The sequence below is a fragment of the Oreochromis niloticus genome, linkage group LG23 (assembly GCF_001858045.2).
Source record: "Oreochromis niloticus isolate F11D_XX linkage group LG23, O_niloticus_UMD_NMBU, whole genome shotgun sequence".
In the NCBI taxonomy this organism is placed as follows: domain Eukaryota; kingdom Metazoa; phylum Chordata; class Actinopteri; order Cichliformes; family Cichlidae; genus Oreochromis; species Oreochromis niloticus.
In genome coordinates, this window is record NC_031986.2 from 27,553,845 (window position 1) to 27,572,852 (window position 19,008).

A 19,008-nucleotide genomic window follows, 5' to 3' on the forward strand; every position below is an offset into this window, starting at 1 on the left:
AAATGGCCGAGAGTCCCAGATTTAAACCCAGTGGGAGTATCCCCCCAAGGAGGGACAAAGGACCCCCTGGTGATCCTCTAATCACATGCGCCAAGGTGTGAAAGCGGGTGTGGGACCTAATCAGCCAGGGTTTCGGGTGAGCTCATTGTGAAACCTGGCCCCACCCTATCATGTGATTTCCTGAGGTCAGATGGCCCAGGATGTGAGTGGGCATACTTGGGGGGATACTCCCACTGGGTTTAAATCTGGGACTCTCGGCCATTTGACCTTAGAACTGAAGAAGCTTCTCGGATGAGAGGTGAAACGTCTTCAAGCAACTCAAAGAAGTCCAGACGCTTTTCTTTGCAAACTCCTTTGACTACGATGACCTGGATGACTGAGAACCTTCACAGACATTTTGTAAAGGACATATTTAGCAGACACATTTGTGGATCTCACCAACGTGTTTATGTCATTCAACAACAATTAGCTCTATGACCTAAAATATTATTTAACATGTTCTCCATGATTCGAAGCAGATATAACTATGAAAGCAAACTCCAGTTGTAAGCTCTGTCCTCTTTCAGACGTCGCAAATCAAATGTTTCTGGACTCAGTCTTAAAAAAAGATCTCTTTATATCTTTACATCAACTTAGGCTGAAGATGTAACAGAATTCATCTTTACAGAGACTTGAATACCTTTTTACCCATTGATATATTTTTGAGACGTCCAAATGGTTCACAGAAAAAAAAGTTGAATTCGGGTTGTTCTAAAAAAAGCAAAATTTTGCCAGTGCAATTTGATTGATATTTTTTTTCTATTGTGAGATGGTTGTGATCAGACATCCAGTAAATAGCCACTTTTGCTACACAGATTCATCTAACTAATCATATTAGACAGCTTTTTTTGATTTGCTGTTAGCGCTGCTGCCCCACAGCAGCATCCCTTAACTTTTCAAACAAACATGGATCGCTTTTGAACTTTTAACTTTTGAACTGAATCTCTTTCAAGCAGATTGAAGTCTGTCAAGTCATTTTAGTTTTTAAAATTTTCCTTTTATTTGAATTGCCCTGAATGCTGTATTTACTTTTTCTACTAAACATTCTGTATTAATTTCATCGATCGTACTTCTATTTTTTGCTAACTTTTGAAAATGACTAAAACTGAAGTATTCTGGTAGTTAAGGGGACAGATGGTCCTGATTAACAGTGAAGATTACACTGCAATAAACTCAAACACCTGACTTTGTTAAAGCTGCACAACAAAAATAAATATGCTTCAAACAAGCGGCAGAAAACAACAAATGTTGATGAAATATTTCCTGACGCTGACATCTAATTTTCCACCAGCATACATGAGCTAAATACTGAAAGCCCTGATTCCAAACTTATCATTGATTCACTTCATGTGTTTATTTTTATTTAAAAACTAAAAACATGATCAAATGGAAGTGAAATAAGAACATGTGAGGTGAACCGCTCATGTTTGTTTCGAGAAGAACAATAAGTTGTTTGTTTCAGCGGTTTCTGAGTCTGTCTCTGTGTGGTTTGTCTTCTCGTACGAGCAGGATGTCCGAGACTCAGCGCTGAACTGTTCTCATGCGATCACTTCATAAACTTTAAATTCCTATAATACTGTTTAACTTTGAATTCTTCCATATTCTTTGCATGAATGGTGCTATTTGCACCAAAAATCTCTGACATATACTTTTAAGTTGTGTTCATCATTACTGAGCACTAAAGTCAAACCTGCATTCATGTGAATAAACACATGACCTCGTCTTGAATGTAACACTAGTGTAGCTCAGATTAATCTTAATGTTGGTTTGTGCAGCCAAACCTAAAATTCATCCTAATGACTGATTTTAATAAACACCAGCTTAGATGTTGTAGGACCAACATTATTAAAGACCAGTTTGTGTGTAGTTTGTTGCCCCCCGGCCCCCGAACACACACACACACACACACACACACACACACACAAACAAAAAAAACAACTTTATTCGATTTCATCATTATGGCACACAGAGTCACTGCAGTGAAGGGATCTGAATACTTCCTGGAATTATTGTGCAACTGTGGCTGTTGCTGTAACTGTCACTGTGACATTAAAGTGAGAACCCCCAACTCGCACAGAAACCCACACAGCCCAGCTGCTGCACAAAGGGAAGCTCTGATTGGCTGTCAACTGTTTTTTTCTGTCCTAATAACCACTGAGAACAGATCCATATCTGCTGCTGCACCCCTCTATCTCATTCTTTTCCACTGAGCGCTCCGCCCACTCAGAGCTGAACTGACCCCATCTGACCCACCTGCTACATCATTTACTTTTTATTATTCATTTGCTCTGTGTTAATGACTGACAAGGTTTTGCTACATTAAATAAATCGAGGGCACAAAGCTTGTATTGAATCAGCTGTTTTGGACGATTTCAAGCTTGATTTAAAAACCTTTAAAGCTTTAATGACTTTTAATCCAACCATCAGAGCAACGTGTTAGCAGCTTCAGATTAAGGAGCAACACTGATCATTACAGTTACGTTTTCTGGATGAAATTACAGAGCACAAAATATTAATTCAGTTACACTTAGTATTTTTTGAGTGTGTGTCTGTGTGTGTTTGTGCATGGTGGTGAACCTAAAATATGTAATATAAAAAAACCTGAATTATACACATGAGACATTATGTATCCAAATAACTGGGCTTTAAAACTTCTAACTCTATATCTTTGTAATCTATATGTTTAATGAACATGGAAACAAAAGATCTTGTAGTCCAGACAGCAGGTGCTGCTTCTGGGCCAAGTTTAAATTTATTTCTGGATGACTTATAAGCATGACTAAACCTTTCCCACTGTCCTGTGCACTGTCTGCAGTCTGCAGCGTGATTGTATGTTGCAAAAGAGTCTTTATTTCCCTCCAGTGGTCACACTGAGTCACAACAACGCTTATGTGTCTCACAAGATTATTGATTATTAAACGGGTCATTCACCTCAATCAACACAGGTCTTCTACTCGACCATCTCGAATTTACATCAAAATGTTGTGATATAAAGTTTGACGTGTATAATGGTTGCTGTCAAATTTTAGATTCATAAATCCAATTGGTTTCAGGATATATATATATTTTAAAGAAAGGTCCCTTTCAGGCCTTTTTTTGTTGCACACTGAAATCTGAGGCAATGTTTAAACATTGATATCTCAAAGACTGTTTAAGATAAAAGTTCTATACTTTCAGTCTATCTATAAGCTAATGTCAAAACTCTAATTTTGAACAGATACATCAAAACATGCCTGAGTATTAGCTTGTTAAAATATATTTTTTTTTAAAGTTTGGCACTCCTGGAAAGTCTCAGTGACAGTTTCTGAATGGTATATAGTTAATTTTCAAAATATTGTAAAAGAAAGTATGTAGAAAGTTTTAAGTATGAAATCCTTAGTCACAAAATCAGGAAAATGCTACTTTCACAAACATGCCAAGTTGTACCACAAAAACAAAAATATCAATACATCCTGTCCAAATAGAACAAAACACTGGAGTTTTTAGAAAAAAACACTAATTATAATTATGGTTCAAGGACAGAAAACATCTGAAAACTGAAACTGAAAACATTATAACTGAGAAAATAAATTATAAAAATATACATGTTTTGTTTGCCTCTTAGTATATTTTAAAACACATTCTCAGACTCTTCTAGGACAAAAGGGCTCAAAATGATAGGAGTAGGTCTTGAAAACATTAAGTATGCACAAATATGGGATTTTAAAGGACTATTTGATACGCTAATAGAAAGACATGTGATGCATTTGTCTGAAATACCCAATTACAGATCCTGATGGTTGATGGTAAAAATGACTAGTGAAAATTTCAGGCTTGTCATTTAGATTGATTATTTTAGATATTCATGTGAAAAAATGGTTTGAAAGTGAGTTGATGGACCATTTTTTAAAAGTATTTGTTATATGAAGCTAAAATTTTACAGCACTTATTATATGTGTTGAAACTTTGTACCATAATATATTTATGCTAATTAGAGCTGGCTGAGCAGAAGTTTTTCTAAAAATTGGCTGATCTGAGATGGAATGACCCAAATTTATTAGTGTGACTAAACTAGACTATTTTATTGCATAAACTAGTGCTAATTGCATCTTGTGGACATCGGCTCTGCCAGCTGATTGAGTAGCGCTGCATGGTGTGACTAAGCCTCTTGTCACAAGCAATGGCGGGACTCAAGCGCAAAGCAGAGTTCAGTTCCAAAAACAGAGTTTTATTTACACAATCACCAGGTGCAGAATATATACAGTGGGGGAAATTTGGGGTTTGTAGGGTCCAGGGGGGAAATCCGGGAAGGGGAAGCACTCTCACACACGCTCTCTTCTTCACACACGTCCACGCAGCGGGTAGGTTACGGTCCGGGAAAATTATTCACAAGAGAGATCGGTTACGCAGAATCACAGAGTTTCACATGAAAATTTCACTGATACTACAGGCTCACTAACGTGTCTCGCACAATCATCCAGCGATGAGACTGTCTGCGTCCCGGCCTTAAATGGCAAACACATAATGGCAGCCTGATGGAGAACAGGTGTGTGGGCCAAGGGCGAGAACCCGCAGTGAGCTCCGCCCAGGCGGAGAGGCGAGAGAAAGAGAAAGCAAAAACACATGTAGGCAGACACGGGGACCATGACACCTCTAAGACTTTAAGTTACAAATACTACAGATGATTAATTGTTTATTTATTGATTTAGAAGCAATGCCAGCACAGCTCCTCCTGTGAAAACTGATTTCAAAGTTTATTTTTGATTATTTACTTTACAAGCCTAAGACCCTGCATTATCATATTAAATTTTCCTACACCTTATACATCATGGGCAGCACAGCGGTGTGTATCTGTGTGGTTTCTCTCTGAGTACTGCAGCCTTCTTCCACAATCCAAAGACATGCAGTTAGTGGGGTTAGGTTAATTGGTGATTCTAAACTGCTTTTAGGTGTGATTGTGAGTGGGAATGATTGTCAGTCTCTCTGTGTTGGCCCTGCAACAGACTGCCGAGGCATCCAGGGTGTATCATCAGAGGATTTCTGTTGGTGACCTGGTGTTGTTTGGAAAGTCTGTGGTGCACAAGGTGAACAGCAGTATTACAGACCCCTGTGGAGCTCCTGTACTGTGCATCACCAAGTTAGACACAGTACTGCCAGGTCTCACATACTGTGTCAGGCAGTCCTTAACCCAGTGGTTCCCAAACTTTTTTTGCCAGGCCCCCTTTTTTACAAGAAAAATGTTCGCGCCCCCCCACCACCTAACCCCCCCCCCCGCACAAACACATCCTCCAAACACACACACCCATATTTTGTTTACAAACTCCATTGCGGTTTATTTCACACCTCACACATTTAGTAAACAATTAAGCAAATACAAGCAAATACAAACGGCAATAAATTACAGGTGGTAATAAAATATACTACTAACTCTTTTACGCTACGTCCACACCTACACGGGTATTTTGGAAAACTCAGCGTTTGGGCTTTGGGCCCAAACTATGCGTTTGGGCTTTTCGTCAACACGTAAACGGCGTTGCGATTCACCGAAAACGGAGATTATTTAAAACTCCTTTTTTGCGTTTACGTGTGGACGAGGATTACAGAGTTCATCACGCAACGTCAAAGGCATGTGCCTCTTTTCACGTCACGCTGTGCGCCACGTTATTGTTTACATGAGATGAATGGCAGATAGAGACAAAATATTGTTACTGTTAATCTGACTATCTTCAGGTTTTACACGCTTACATATACACACGCAGTTACTGTCCCTCCATTTAGAAAGGCAGAGGCATCACGGTGTAATTATTTTACGTGTAGTTGTTTTTTTTTTTCCTGTGTAATAATATTCAACATTGCTATCAATACATTTTTCAAAAAATGGCTCTCTGTGCAAAATGGGTTTAAACACATAAACAGCTGTGGGATACTGTTTGTCCGTGATTTGAACAGGGGGAACAAATTACGGCAGGATCAGCCTGATATTATTTGTATCCCACTGTAACTTTACTGCATAAAGAGCTAGCATCATGTTAGCTCTTGATTTTTAGTTCACAAACACTTCTTGTAATAACTAACAAATGTCAGGAGTAGTTAGTCATTACAAGAAGTGTTTGTGAACTAAAAATCAAGAATGTGGGATACTGTTTGTCCGTGATTTGAAGAGCACAGCGTGTGCTCCCGACGCAGGGAAACTAATTTTGCAGGGGAGACCTACCTTGGCACTTGTGCAGGTGAAGCCAAAGGGAAGATATGCTTCACCATATTTTCTAGTCTTTGGCTTGGAAGGAAGTTGGTTTGGAAACATATTTGGCGATGCTTCATCTCCTGCTTTGCGTTTGTGTGGGAGCCCCGTTATGGGCTCAAAATGTGGTCATAAATATTTTGTACTTGTAAATCAGTTTTGTACTTGTAAATCAGGATTTGTATGTGTAAAAAGAATTTGTGCGTGCGTAAAAAAGATTTGTATGTGTAAAAAAGATTTGTGTGTGTGTAAAAAAGATTTGTATGTGTAAAAAGAATTTGTGCGTGCGTAAAAAAGATTTGTATGTGTAAAAAGATTTGTGTGTGGACTTAGCCAAAAAAAACCCTGCAAGTTACAAGTACGAATTTTGACCCTATTTTTCTTCCTGTCATCTGATTGGTCAATGTCATGTCAATCACAAATGTAACAATCCAATCAGAGAACAGATGGGTTTGGCTGTCGGAGGGGCACTTTTTTGAACTGCAGGTCCTTGAAGGGTTTGAAGCTGGAGGATCTCTATATAAATATCCGATAGCAGCTAGTTCCCTTACTTTCAGCAGCTGTTGAAAGGATAAAGTTGTGGTATGTCAGTGGTTAGAAATACCATTATTACTTTAGGATTAGTTTAACACAAAATCAGGGCTGACCCGGGACCATTGCTGTGAGTCACAGTGTGCAGCATAAAGGTCCTTTCACATCGGACGCAGGATGTGCTGCTAATGCTAACTGCTAACTAAAAGCAAAGGATCCAGAATTTGTTGCGCTGGCTGCTGAGCTCTGTGGGTTTTTGCAGCAGCTCTACCTGTACTAGATGCACCTGCTCCTTGTCGTTTCTATCTCTGACTTTATGTCCTCTACAACAGTTTCTGGGTTTTTTGCTAGTTCTTCAAATGTTCAATAAAAACATGTATGCTAATTCATAACGAAGAAAGCTTTGTAATGAAGACTCATTTCCAAAACACTGCCCCCCCGCGGTCCGCAGCGCTGTTGAAAAGGCTGTGGAAGTCCCTGTATAAAGCACGTAGACCTGTGACACAAAAATCACCAAACTCGGGCTATGTCCACACGTACCCGGGTATTTTTGAAAACGCAGATTTTTCTATGCGTTTGCACCTTTCGTCCACACGTAAACGGCGTTTTCGGTCACTGAAAACGGAGATTTCTAAAAACTCCGGCCAGGGTGGATATTTTCTAAAACTCCGTTTTTGCATTTACGTGTGGACGAGAAAAACGGAGAAAACGCAGTGTCAAAGGTGTGCGCCTTTTTTGACGTCACAGTGTGCGCCACGTTGTTGTTTCGGTGAAATGAATTTCTACAATACTGTTACTGTTAATTGTACTCTCTGCAGTGTTTAAATGCTTACATATACACACACAGTTACTGTCCCTTCATATATACGACTCGGTTCTGCTTCTATGCCCCATCTTTGTTTACTTTTTCCCACCGAGGCTTCTAGACTTCTGATTGGCCAACATTTCTACACGGTTAGGAATATAGCGCCACCTGCTGCTTTGGCATGTTCCTAGCAGCGTTTTCCTTCATTTCTGCCTTTACGTGTGGACGGGATTATTTTTTAAAACGAAAACGGAAAATCTCCGTTTTCAAAAATACCCGGGTACGTGTGGACATAGCCTCGGACGACCACAGACTGTTTTCCTTCGTGGTGATGAAGGAAAACGCTGGGTTGGCATGTAAAAGGGCATTTATTCCCTTCAAGGACCTGCAGTTCAAAAAAGTGCCCCTCCGACAGCCAAACCCATCTGTTCTCTGATTGGATTGTTACATTTGTGATTGACATGACATTGACCAATCAGATGACAGGAAGAAAAATAGGGTCAAAATTCGTACTTGTAACTTGCAGGGGGGGTTTTGGCTAAGTCCACACACAAATCTTTTTTACACATACAAATCTTTTTTACGCACGCACAAATTCTTTTTACACATACAAATCTTTTTTACACACGCACAAATTCTTTTTACACATACAAATCCTGATTTACAAGTACAAAACTGATTTACAAGTACAAAATATTTATGACCACATTTTGAGCCCATACCCCGTCAAAAACCTGTCCACAGTGTCCAAGCGCTCTTTTTTTTTTTTTTCTTTTCATACCGCGCCCCCCCTGCAATGGCTCTGCGCCCCCCCTAGGGGGCGGGCCCCACACTTTGGGAACCTCTGCCTTAACCCATGAAAGGTTATTAATATTATGGTTATTGAGTTAATTAAATCATTGACCTGCAGATTACTTGACTGGATTTTACTCAACTTTAAGAGTTATACAAGATCATCTAAGTCAACAACACACTTTCAACTTGTATATTTTGTTACCAGATAAGATTCTTCTAAAGATCGCACAGAGTCACAGAGGAATGAATAAAACACCCTATTCCAGGATAAAGAGGTTCAGTGAATGTGGTGTTGAAGGTGTGGAGGTGGATCAGAGTGTCAGAGGAGACTCTGTAGAAGGACAGAGTGCCAGCAGGACAGTCCACATACACTCCTACTCTGTTAGAGACAGAGGAGGACACAGTGGGAGACAAAGATGGGAGGAGAGCATGTCTGTTGTTGTGCCAGACAGAGAAACGATTATCAAAGCAGAAGAGACTCCAGGACTGATCATTCTCCTCAAACCTGCAATCAAGCCCGTCTCCTCTTCTTCTGATTCCTCTGTAACTAACAGCTAACTGAACATCTCCTTTCCATTCAAACTCCCAGTAACAGCGACCTGTCAGGCTATTTCCACACAGCATTTGAGGACACCTGTCAAACCTATCTGGATGGTCAGGATATGACTGACAGCCCTCATATACCACCTTCCTGCTGTTGTCAGTGAGCTTGAGTTTTCTGTTTGCTGTGTTTGAGTCCAGCGTGAGTTCACATGCATCTAATGGAGATATCAAAAACACAGCAGAGGTTATTCATCTGTTTGGTGTTTATTGAATGTGTGCTTCTTTGCTTTTATGAATCACATTGGGAACAGGCTTACACTTCCTCAGACCTGGTCTCAACCACTGAACTCCAGCAGGCTCCAACCTAAAAGAAGAAGGGGGGTTAGATTAAGTGGTTATAACCAAAAAAATAAAATTCCCCTCCACCAGAGGCCAGGGAGCTTGCGGGTCCTGCGCAGTATTTTAGCTGTTCCTAGGACTGCGCTCTCGTGGACAGAGATCTCCGATGTTGTTCCTGGGATCTGCTGGAGCCACTCTCCTAGTTTGGGAGTCACTGTACCTAGTGCTCTGATATATATATGATATATATAACAAACGATTAGTTCTTGTACTTGGTCTCAAGCTTGCAGTAGGGCTCTCCATACCTGAGCGTGTCCATTCTCCAGTGTGGATCATTCAGTCTAGCTGACAGCAGCTTCACTCCTGAGTCTCCTGGATGACTGTAGCTCAGATCCAGCTCTTTCAGATAAGAGGGGTTGGAGCTCAGAGCTGAGGCCAGCGACACACAGCCTTCACTTGTAATCATACACCCTGACAGCCTGCAGACACAAAACACAGCAGAAAACAGAAGCTTATTGTATAGTAAAAGGAAGAATAACAGAGGATACCGCTATAACTGGGGTAAGAATGTTTGATTACGGTGTTATCACTGAAATAGCAAATCAACTCAAAAACAAACCATCAGCATAAGAAGAGAGTGGGAAAATATTAGTTAGAGGTAAAGGAGAAGAACAGAGGGAGATGCTCAAAGCTTTAGCTGAACATTGTTAGAGAGTAACTTTTTACTTTTAAGATTTAGAAATTGGGACCTGCAACTTCGATAAGTGATGGGGAAAAATTCATGGGAAAACTTATTAAGCTAGATTCATGGCTTTTGTTTCAATTTCACTGCTGTTATTGGTGGTTATTGCCTATACAATAATACAGAGATAACCCCAAAAATCTGAAAATCCAAAATGAGCAAGGACTTGGTGACACTGAAAAGGAAAACCTCACTTTTAACAGGAAGAAACCTCCATCAGGGAGGGGCAGCCATCTGCTGTGACCAATTGAGAATGAGAAAAAGGGAACAGGTGAAAACACAAACTGTGGAAGAGAGCCAGCATTAATAATAACTAATGACTATATGCAAAGTGGTATTTAAAAACATAGAGAGTGAAAAGAGGTGAGTTAAGAGGAAATTCTCAGTGTTTCACAGAAGGCCCCCAGAATCACAGACATATTGCAGTGTAACTAAGGGAGCATTCAGGGTGACCTTATCCAACCCTAACTTTATGAACAAGGAACGTTTTAAGCCCAGTTGTGAAAGCAGAGAGAGTCCTCTCACAAATCCAAACTGGGAACTGGTTCCACAAAAGACGGGCCTGAAAGCTAAAAACTGTGCTTCCCATTCTACGTATATATTCTCCAGCATTCTGGATCAATTGAAGGCATTTCACTGAGCTTTTATAACAACCTGATAGCAATTAATGACAAGAGTCCACCCCAGAAGTATTAAATGTATGAACTACTTTTTCAGCGTCAGCATCTGAGCCAGGATGTTTCTAATTTATTATATTGTGCAAATGTAAGAAAGCAGTCCTAAATTTTCGTTTAATATGTGTATTTCTAATCTAAACAGAAATGGTCCTCGCACAGAACCCTGTGAGGCTCCATAATTAATGTCCGTGTGTGAAAAAGAATCCCCATTTTCATGATCAAGGGCAGCACGGTGGCACGGTGGTTAGCACTGTTGCCGCACAGCAAGAAGGTCCTGAGTTCAACCATCAGGCCGGGATCTTTCTGTGTGGAGTTTGCATGTTCTCCCCGTGTTTGTGTGGGTTCACTCGGGGTACTCTGGCTTCCTCCCACTGTCCAAAGACATGCAGTTAGTGGGGATAGGTTAATTGATTAATCTAAATTGCCCATGGGTGAGAATGTGAGCGCGAATGGTTGTCTGTCTTTGTGTGTTAGACTGGCGACCTGTCCAGGGTGTACCCTGCCTCTCGCCCTATGACAGCTGGGATAGGCTCCAGCGCCCCCCGCGACCCTGAAAAGGATAAGCGGAAGCAAATGGATGGATGGATAGATAGATATAATTTAAACCAATGCAGCACAGTACCTTTAAAACCTATGGCTTGCTCTAATCTCTGTAATAAAATACGGAAGTCTGTGGTACTGAACACTACCCTGAGGTCTAGTATGACAGGTACAGAGATGAGTCTACTGTCAGGTACCATGAGAGGATCATTTGTAACCTTCACTAAAGCTGTTTCTGTACTGTTCTAAATTTGAAATGCTCACTGAAATTCTTCAAATAAGCCATTCATCTGCAGAAGATCAGTTAGCTGTTTTACAACTACTGTTGTAGAATTTTATTTATGAAGAATTTTAAAGGACGTTTAAAGGAATGTTTGGCTAATTGATGCTCTGACTCTCTGTAAGCCTGTATATAGCTCCTTGGTTTGTTCTGAAACCTAGCGTTGTTCTTAATTTCTCCAATCAATGAAGACAAAGATGTCCTAGTTTTACAGAGGAGTTTTCTAAAAACATATATAGAGAGCAGCAAGCTCTTTTTCCAGGCTAAATGAAGACCTTTCTGGTTTCTTTCAAGCACCAGAGTCCTACAAATTGAGGATATAACATTATTAATGACACCTCTGTCGGGTTAAAGCTTAGGAACCTGGTGCTACATTTAATCTATGTATCTTAAATGTAGCACCCTTATGTAATGTGCTGATATGTGCAAAAAAAGTCATACCCAAATACAACAAGATGTTAGCCATTTTGATTTTAAGGTGCAACTCTGGCAGCATTTTTGCAATTTTCAGGCCTCTCCTCATGGAGAGTTCATTGGATCAATATGATCTCTGATCTGGTGATGTAAAGTTGTGTTTTTGTGAAACAGCATTTTTGGGGCAGCATGCTAAAGTTCAATCAATTGTTATAGGACACAACCAAGTAAAACTTAAGTATAGTTCAATCTGCCCCAAACATCACATGCTTCATGAGAATCCAAGTCTGGAGATATCTATGTCACACTTATAGTGTTGTCTCAGATCGAATTTACATCAGTGGTTCCATGCATGATGTACAAAAGAGTGACAAACACCATACTTCCCATACTGCTCAGCTGCAGTATGGCATAAGCATAGCTTACCTTGATATACACAAGGGACCTATCATCTGTGCTTGAAACCTTTATTATCATTATTATTATTGTTATTATTATTGTTATTATTATTGTTATTATTATTGTTATTGTTGTTGTTATTGTTGTTGTTATTTAGTTTATCAAGTATTTAGAGTTCTGAGGCCTTTTAACTCTGTTCTGGCCTGAGTGAATCCAGTCTGCAGTATGAACTCTTCAATCCAGCAGACAGTATCTTCACACCAGAATCTTGCACATTGTTGTTACTCAGATCCAGCTTCCTCAGATGAGATGAGTCACAGTTTAAAACTGAGGACAGAGCTTCACAGCTTCTCAGTGAAAGGTTACAGCCACTTAGTCTAAAAGGAAAATAACAGAGCAATGATTAGCTCTTTTAGTAAGCTGAATATCTCAATAAATATCTGTGTACTTACACAGCTTTCTTGGAGGCTTTGACAACTGGTAGCAGCCTCAGAAGAGCCCTTCCTGAAACATCATATTTCTTCAGCTCAAAAACATCCAGATCCTTTTCTGATGACAGTTAAATAAAGACCACGGCTAACAACTCGTCAGGAGACAGTTCGTTTGCGTAGAGACGCCCTAAACTCAGGATAAACTGGATTGTCTCTACTAGAGAACAATCATTCAGTGAAAGAGATTGATAGTTTTCTCTGTAGGCAGATTCTCACAGAGCTTGTTCTCAATGTAGCAGACTGTTTGTTTACTGGCTTTTGAGATACTTTCTGAATCAGTCACAAGGCCTCTAAGTAGAATCTGATTGGTTACCAGTGAAAGACCCAGCAGAAAGCGGAGAAATAAGTCCAGATGCCCATTTGGACTCTGTAAGGCCTCGTCCACAGCACATTGGTAGAAGATTGTGGATGAGGTTTGTTCTTTTTCCAGCAGATTCACTTCAAAGTTGATAAATCTCAGGTGAACATGAAGAGCAGCCAGAAACTCCTGAACACTCAGATGGATGAAGCAGAACACCTTGTCCTGGTACAGTCCTCTCTCCTCTTTAAAGATCTGTGTGAACACTCCTGAGTACACTGAGGCTGCTCTGATATCGATGCCACACTCTGTCAGGTCTGATTCATAGAAGATCAGGTTTCCTTTCTGCAGCTGATCAAAAGCCAGTTTTCCCAGAGACTCAATCATCTTCCTGCTCTCTGGACTCCAGTGTGGATCTGTCTCAGCTCCTCCATCGTACTTGACCTTCTTCACTTTGGCCTGAACCACCAGGAAGTGGATGTACATCTCAGTCAGGGTCTTGGGCAACTCTTCTCTCTCTCTGGTTTTCAGCACATCCTCCAGAACTGTAGCAGTGATCCAGCAGAAGACTGGGATGTGGCACATGATGTGGAGGCTTCGTGATGCCTTGATGTTGGAGATGATCCTGCTGGCCTGCTCCTTATCTCTGAATCTCTTCTTAAAGTACTCCTCTTTCTGTTGGTCAGTGAACCCTCTGACCTCTGTCAACATACTAACACATTCAGGAGGGATTTGATTGGCTGCTGCAGGTCTTGTGGTTATCCAGAGGCGAGCAGAGGGAAACAGATGTCCCCTGATGAGGTTTGTCAGCAGCACATCCACTGAGGTCGACTCTGTAACATCAGTAAAGATCTCAGTGTTGTGGAAGTCCAAAGGAAGTCGACACTCGTCAAGACCGTCTAAGATGAACACAACCTGGAAGTCTTCAAAGCTGCAGATTCCTACTTTTTTGGTTTCAGTAAAGAAACGATGCACAAGTTCTACCAAGCTGAACAATGCCAGCCATTCCTTTGGTCAGAACTGTTCTGATTGGTTCATCTCTTCCAGTGGAGCCTTTGAAGATATCGTCTAATCTTATTGTTGCTTCTGATCTGTGTATTTTCTGGGATGCTGTTTCAATCTTTCTGACTTCATGTTCATCATTAACCTCAATAGTCTTTTGTTCTGTGATGTGGAGCTCTGTGTAGATCTGATTAAGAAATGTTGGGTTTCCTGCTTTAGCAATCCCCTCAAACACACACTGGAACTCCTTCTTCTTCTTTAGTTTGGACTTTATTTTGCATTGACAGTGAACAAAAGCATCTTAAATACAGAAAGAAAAAAAAATGGAAAGATGTAACAGTTAGTGAGCAATGAAAAGATTATCATGGATGTGTGTGATCAGTTCTACATTTACAGTGTAGGGTATCATCACAATATTACAAAATCTACCCATCTGGGCTCTCTTCTAAGTTGAACTTTCTCAATACCCCTCAGTTAGAAGATGTCCAGGAGACATTTTAGGCAGATATCTGAGACACATCTCCTAGTCATTATTAATACACAGGACTGCTGCTCTGTTCATAGCCAATTCTTAATGGCTAGAGGTGGCAAAAGTACAGAAAATCTTTACTTAAGGAAAAGTAGAGATACTAGTTTAAAAAATACTCTGGCAAAAGTTGGAGGACTGTGTCAACTTCTTCACTTAGGTCAAAGTGAAATCCTTGTGCTGTATTAATACAATAACAAAATAATATTAGTAAATGTGAATACAGACTTTTTAAAAACCTTGTTTCCAAAGTTAAACCAAAAAAATGAGTACAGTCAGAGGATAGTGAGATTTGGCAGGTGAGGGTGACCCTGTGATTGATAGTATTATCATTTCTATTGAAAGCTCAAGTAGACTTTCTTTGTCTGCAGGTTTTGATTAGCTGAGCTGCTGGTGCTGCTCTGAGGTTTACTGCTCTTTGTGGATTTACACAACTGAGAGAAACAAGCCAATACTTCACAAACTATCTTGGCAGTTTACTCTTTATACTTTCTTTACACTAGACTGTATTAAGTTGAGATGGTAAGACTGATGGTAAGACTATCAACAGTTTCACCTTAAGAATCAGTTTTCTCTTTACTACAACAAACTAGTATTGTGTCAGCACCAAATGCAGAAGCTGTATGGAGGACCACAAGAGTGACGCGCATCGAAATGAAGAATTCTGTGCTTAAATAATGAATTGTAGAATAAATTCTCCATTTGTAAATTCATTTTTGAATTCCAATTTAATAAAGTGATTTTTAAAATGCTTTTTAAATCTTCATTTCAAAAACCTTTTTCGAATTGCACTTTAATAAACTGTATTTCAAAATCCATTTCCCTTTCCTGTTTGCTTTTGGATTAGCTGCTGGATTAGCTGTTGGATTAACAACTTCATTTTAAAAATCCTGCGGCTATTCAAATTAGCCACACCGTGGGATGTAAGGAGCTCTCTGATTGGTTGGACAGACACAGGCTGTCTGCCTGGATTTTTCTAGCTCATAGCTTCGCCCTGCTAAGAAGCGTGTGTGCTTGTACAAAGGCCGTTCAGCCTCAGGATTTACACTCCGCTCGACACGGATATGTGAAGAATGAAGGGACCCTGCAGCGAAACGGAGAGCCAACCTCTGACTGAGTGCCTGTTTACTCAGTCTGACCACCTGTTGAAGGTAACGTGCTAATGCTAGCATCACCGCACGTAGCCCCGTTATTTTAAGGTCATCAAAGCTGGAAGCAGCTCAGACTATTAGAACCAGCACTGAGGCCTGTTACATTTATACAGTGTTAGAGCAATGGCTGCAACCTACAGCCTTTAAACTAGCGATTAAAATGCTGACAGTAAACTCGTCAATCCAGATGTTACCACATTACTTTATGATACTTAGAGTTACTAAGTAACTCGAAGTATCTAGCTCACGAAGCTATGAGCTATAAAAATCCAGGCAGACAACCTGTGTCTGTCCAACCAATCAGAGAGCTTCTTATATCCCACGGTGTGGCTAATTTGAATAGCCGCAGGATTTTTAAAATGAAGTTGTTAATCCAACAGCTAATCCAGCAGCTAATCCGAAAGTTAATCCCCGAGCGAACAGGAAAGGGAAATGGATTTTGAAATGCAGTTTATTAAAGTAAGCATTTTAAAAATCACTTCATTAAATTGGAATTCAAAAATGAATTTACAAATGGAGAATTTATTCTACAATTCATTATTTAAACACAGAATTCTTTATTTCGATGCGCGTGGCTCTTGTGGTCCTCCATAAAGCTGGACTGATTTGCTTATTATCTCAAGCTCCATAGTTCTCCATGAACAAGACCATCTAGTATTAGTGACTCCACTGATCCAGCAATTAATCCCAAACCAAAGCAGCTAATCAACCCCAGACTTGGAAACAATAATTCATATGTTGACCAAGTGTCCTTCAGATGGTAAAGGAGGTAGTCGTGTTTCCCAAAACCATGACAACAAAATAAACAAATTAAAAAAGTAATGGAAAACTTTCACCTCCAGCAGCCTTCACCTACAAACACTATTGGACTCCTACCATTGAAAATAATGTAACTGTTGGGAAAGTTAACCCCTCAACTCCAGACTCTTCCTCTGGCACATAAACATTACTAAAGGCCCACCACATCCCACAGTGGGATTCAGAACATCCTTAAAATATTCTTTGCACAACAAAACTGTATTGTTCTTTTACATTATCCCCCCTTTTGAGGCTAGAAACGTAGTTCCAGCTTCTGAGTTTGATGGAATCTTTTCAAGGGGAACTGGATGCTACGTGACTTCAGCAAACTCCTCCCACACTTAAATTTTTTTACTTTAGTCATTTGTAAGCTGCACTACATTTGACCCACCACATCCCACAAACAAAAGATAATTGCAAAGCCACAGATCTGTACAGCTGCCTCAGCTATGGAGTTGCATGGGTCATTTGGTCTGGGTCTCATGTTTCCCACACAGAGTGGTTTTAGAGGGAGGGACTCCCTCCTCTCTGTCCTCACACTGACCCATGCTGCTGAATTCACATCCACATCAGCTCACACTCACTTTCTACCTTCACCTGCAGAGGAAACACAGTAAGCGGTGCTCGAACCATTGACCCACTTCCTCCTGAGCACATCAGGATCTGTACTAAATCTGAGCTGGTTCTAATTTTTTTTCAGTTTTATGACACTCTGAATAAATATTTAGTTAGAAACATGGAAGCAATTTATTATAATGTCACACTATAAAGCATTAGTAAGATATTAGCAAGCGCTTAATTCATCATTTATACATATTACACCTCGATATGTCATTTATAAATACACCATTTACAGCTATCAATGCTAGTAATAATCATAACCATATTCAGAATAATATATCTGTATTTACATTATTACTATTATTATATGACATCATTATGAAGTTCTACTGAAGGTGTGAATGTGAGCTCTCAGATGAGCAGTGAGGCACAAACACTGACACAGCAGAAAACTGCAGTAAACACAAAGATGATTTCTCAGCGTTACTTCAAGAACACAGCAATGAAACTAAACTAATAGAGTGAACAATAGTTTACAACATGACTAAAATTAAAGCTAAACAGTAAGAAAGCTAAATCCTAAAGTCTGAAATACTGAAAAGTTCCAGATGTTTTACCTTTACTTGGAGAAACGACTCTGTGTTACTGTGAAAAACAAAAGTGGCATTCACAGTAAAAACCGAGATGAAAGGTTCACATGATGAGGACGTGAAATCCTTTAAAAAGTGATGCTCCCTATTTGCATTCCCTCTCACCTAAAGGGAAGTACACCAGTGTACAACTGACATCTGGACTGAATACAGCTGCTGGATTCAGTACAGATTATGATTATTATATAATTATATAGTATAATTAGTAGTATTATAAGTACAGATTACAGATCCTCAGGTGTCCTGTGACCAAAAGAGGTTGTCCAAATTTACTGAAAATAATGTAGCTTTGTAAGATTGTGAATGTGGGTGTCCAGGTCCTTTTTTTATTTTTAGCTGAGTGCCACAGGAGGGTGGAGCAGTGTAGAAGTGAGTGCTGGGTTTGAAAAACCAAAAACCCTGCATGGTTTGTGTTGAATGAGTGTGTTACAATATGCTGAAAGGAATATTTAGACTCTTTGCTGAAGTTACCAAAAAGGAAGGAATAAAATGCAATACTTGTCCTGAATCATCATGTATTAGTAGGCTTTTATTTTAAAAATCTGCAGAAATAGGAAATAACCAAAGGTACATCAACATTATATATTCATTATTGAATGATACTCTCCAACCATCCGTTTTCTGCCTCATAATCCAAGAGAAATGCTCAGACTTCCCTCTTCCAGCCACCTGCCTCAGCTATTCTTTGTACACAAAGACGTTCCCAGGCCAGCTGAGCAGCATAATCTCTCCAGCATGTGCTGGGACTTGCCCAGGCTCTACTCTTTAGACACCATGAGTAGAAGGTGCAGAAGGAACAAAAACAAAATCTGCCTTTGTTGCACTTATCAGGGCTGGAACATTCAAGGTCCATCATTAGAGCTACTCCTCCAAACACCAAGAATCAAACACAGTTGTCGACCTGCAAAAAACAGAACCACCACCTACATCTAGGGTCTCACCGCAGGTTCATCACTGAGGTGTATTATTTAATAAACCAAGGCCAAAATCACAACCTGAAGGTATCTTAAAAAAAAAAAAAGAAAAAAAAAGAATGTTTTGGTTCATTTCATTTATTTTTATACCAAGATGTTGATGAGTCGATCAGAAACACAACCTTTACCAGGAGTCCATCCATCAATCCAGAAGGACGCTCAAGGATCTTCTCTAACAGAGAGGTCACAGATTCATGGAGTTTTGGCTCTACTCTCCTCATCCCGTCTCTAAG

At 39.9% G+C, this 19,008-nt stretch overlaps 1 protein-coding gene across 2 annotated transcripts; it reads right to left on the minus strand.

Moving 5' to 3' along the window:
* Positions 1-8,457: 8,457 nt before the first annotated feature.
* On the minus strand, positions 8,458-12,934 carry LOC109194399 (neoverrucotoxin subunit beta-like). 2 transcript variants are annotated; one of them, XM_025903456.1, is made up of 6 exons: positions 12,777-12,934; positions 12,528-12,701; positions 10,209-10,248; positions 9,578-9,751; positions 9,251-9,297; positions 8,458-9,148 (listed from the first exon to the last, which is right to left on the minus strand). In XM_025903456.1, the coding sequence occupies exons 4-6, from the start codon at positions 9,736-9,738 to the stop codon at positions 8,607-8,609; spliced, it is 750 nt and encodes a 249-aa protein (XP_025759241.1). In that variant the 5' UTR covers positions 9,739-9,751; positions 10,209-10,248; positions 12,528-12,701; positions 12,777-12,934; the 3' UTR covers positions 8,458-8,606. The 2 variants fall into 2 exon arrangements, with proteins under 2 accessions (XP_025759241.1, XP_019212880.1); XM_019357335.2 differs by lacking the exon at positions 12,777-12,934 and having other exon boundaries at positions 12,528-12,749.
* Between the last annotated feature and the right edge of the window lie 6,074 nt (positions 12,935-19,008).

Bases quoted from the DNA above. Each gene is read 5' to 3' on its own strand.
- LOC109194399 (XM_025903456.1), bottom strand. From the start codon at position 9,738: ATGATTACAAGTGAAGGCTGTGTGTCGCTGGCCTCAGCTCTGAGCTCC. The intron at 9,298-9,577 runs GTATGGAGAGCC...TTCTTCTTTTAG, and splicing joins TGGAGAATGGACACGCTCAG to GTTGGAGCCTGCTGGAGTTC. The intron at 9,149-9,250 runs GTAAGCCTGTTC...TATCTCCATTAG, and splicing joins GAGACCAGGTCTGAGGAAGT to ATGCATGTGAACTCACGCTG.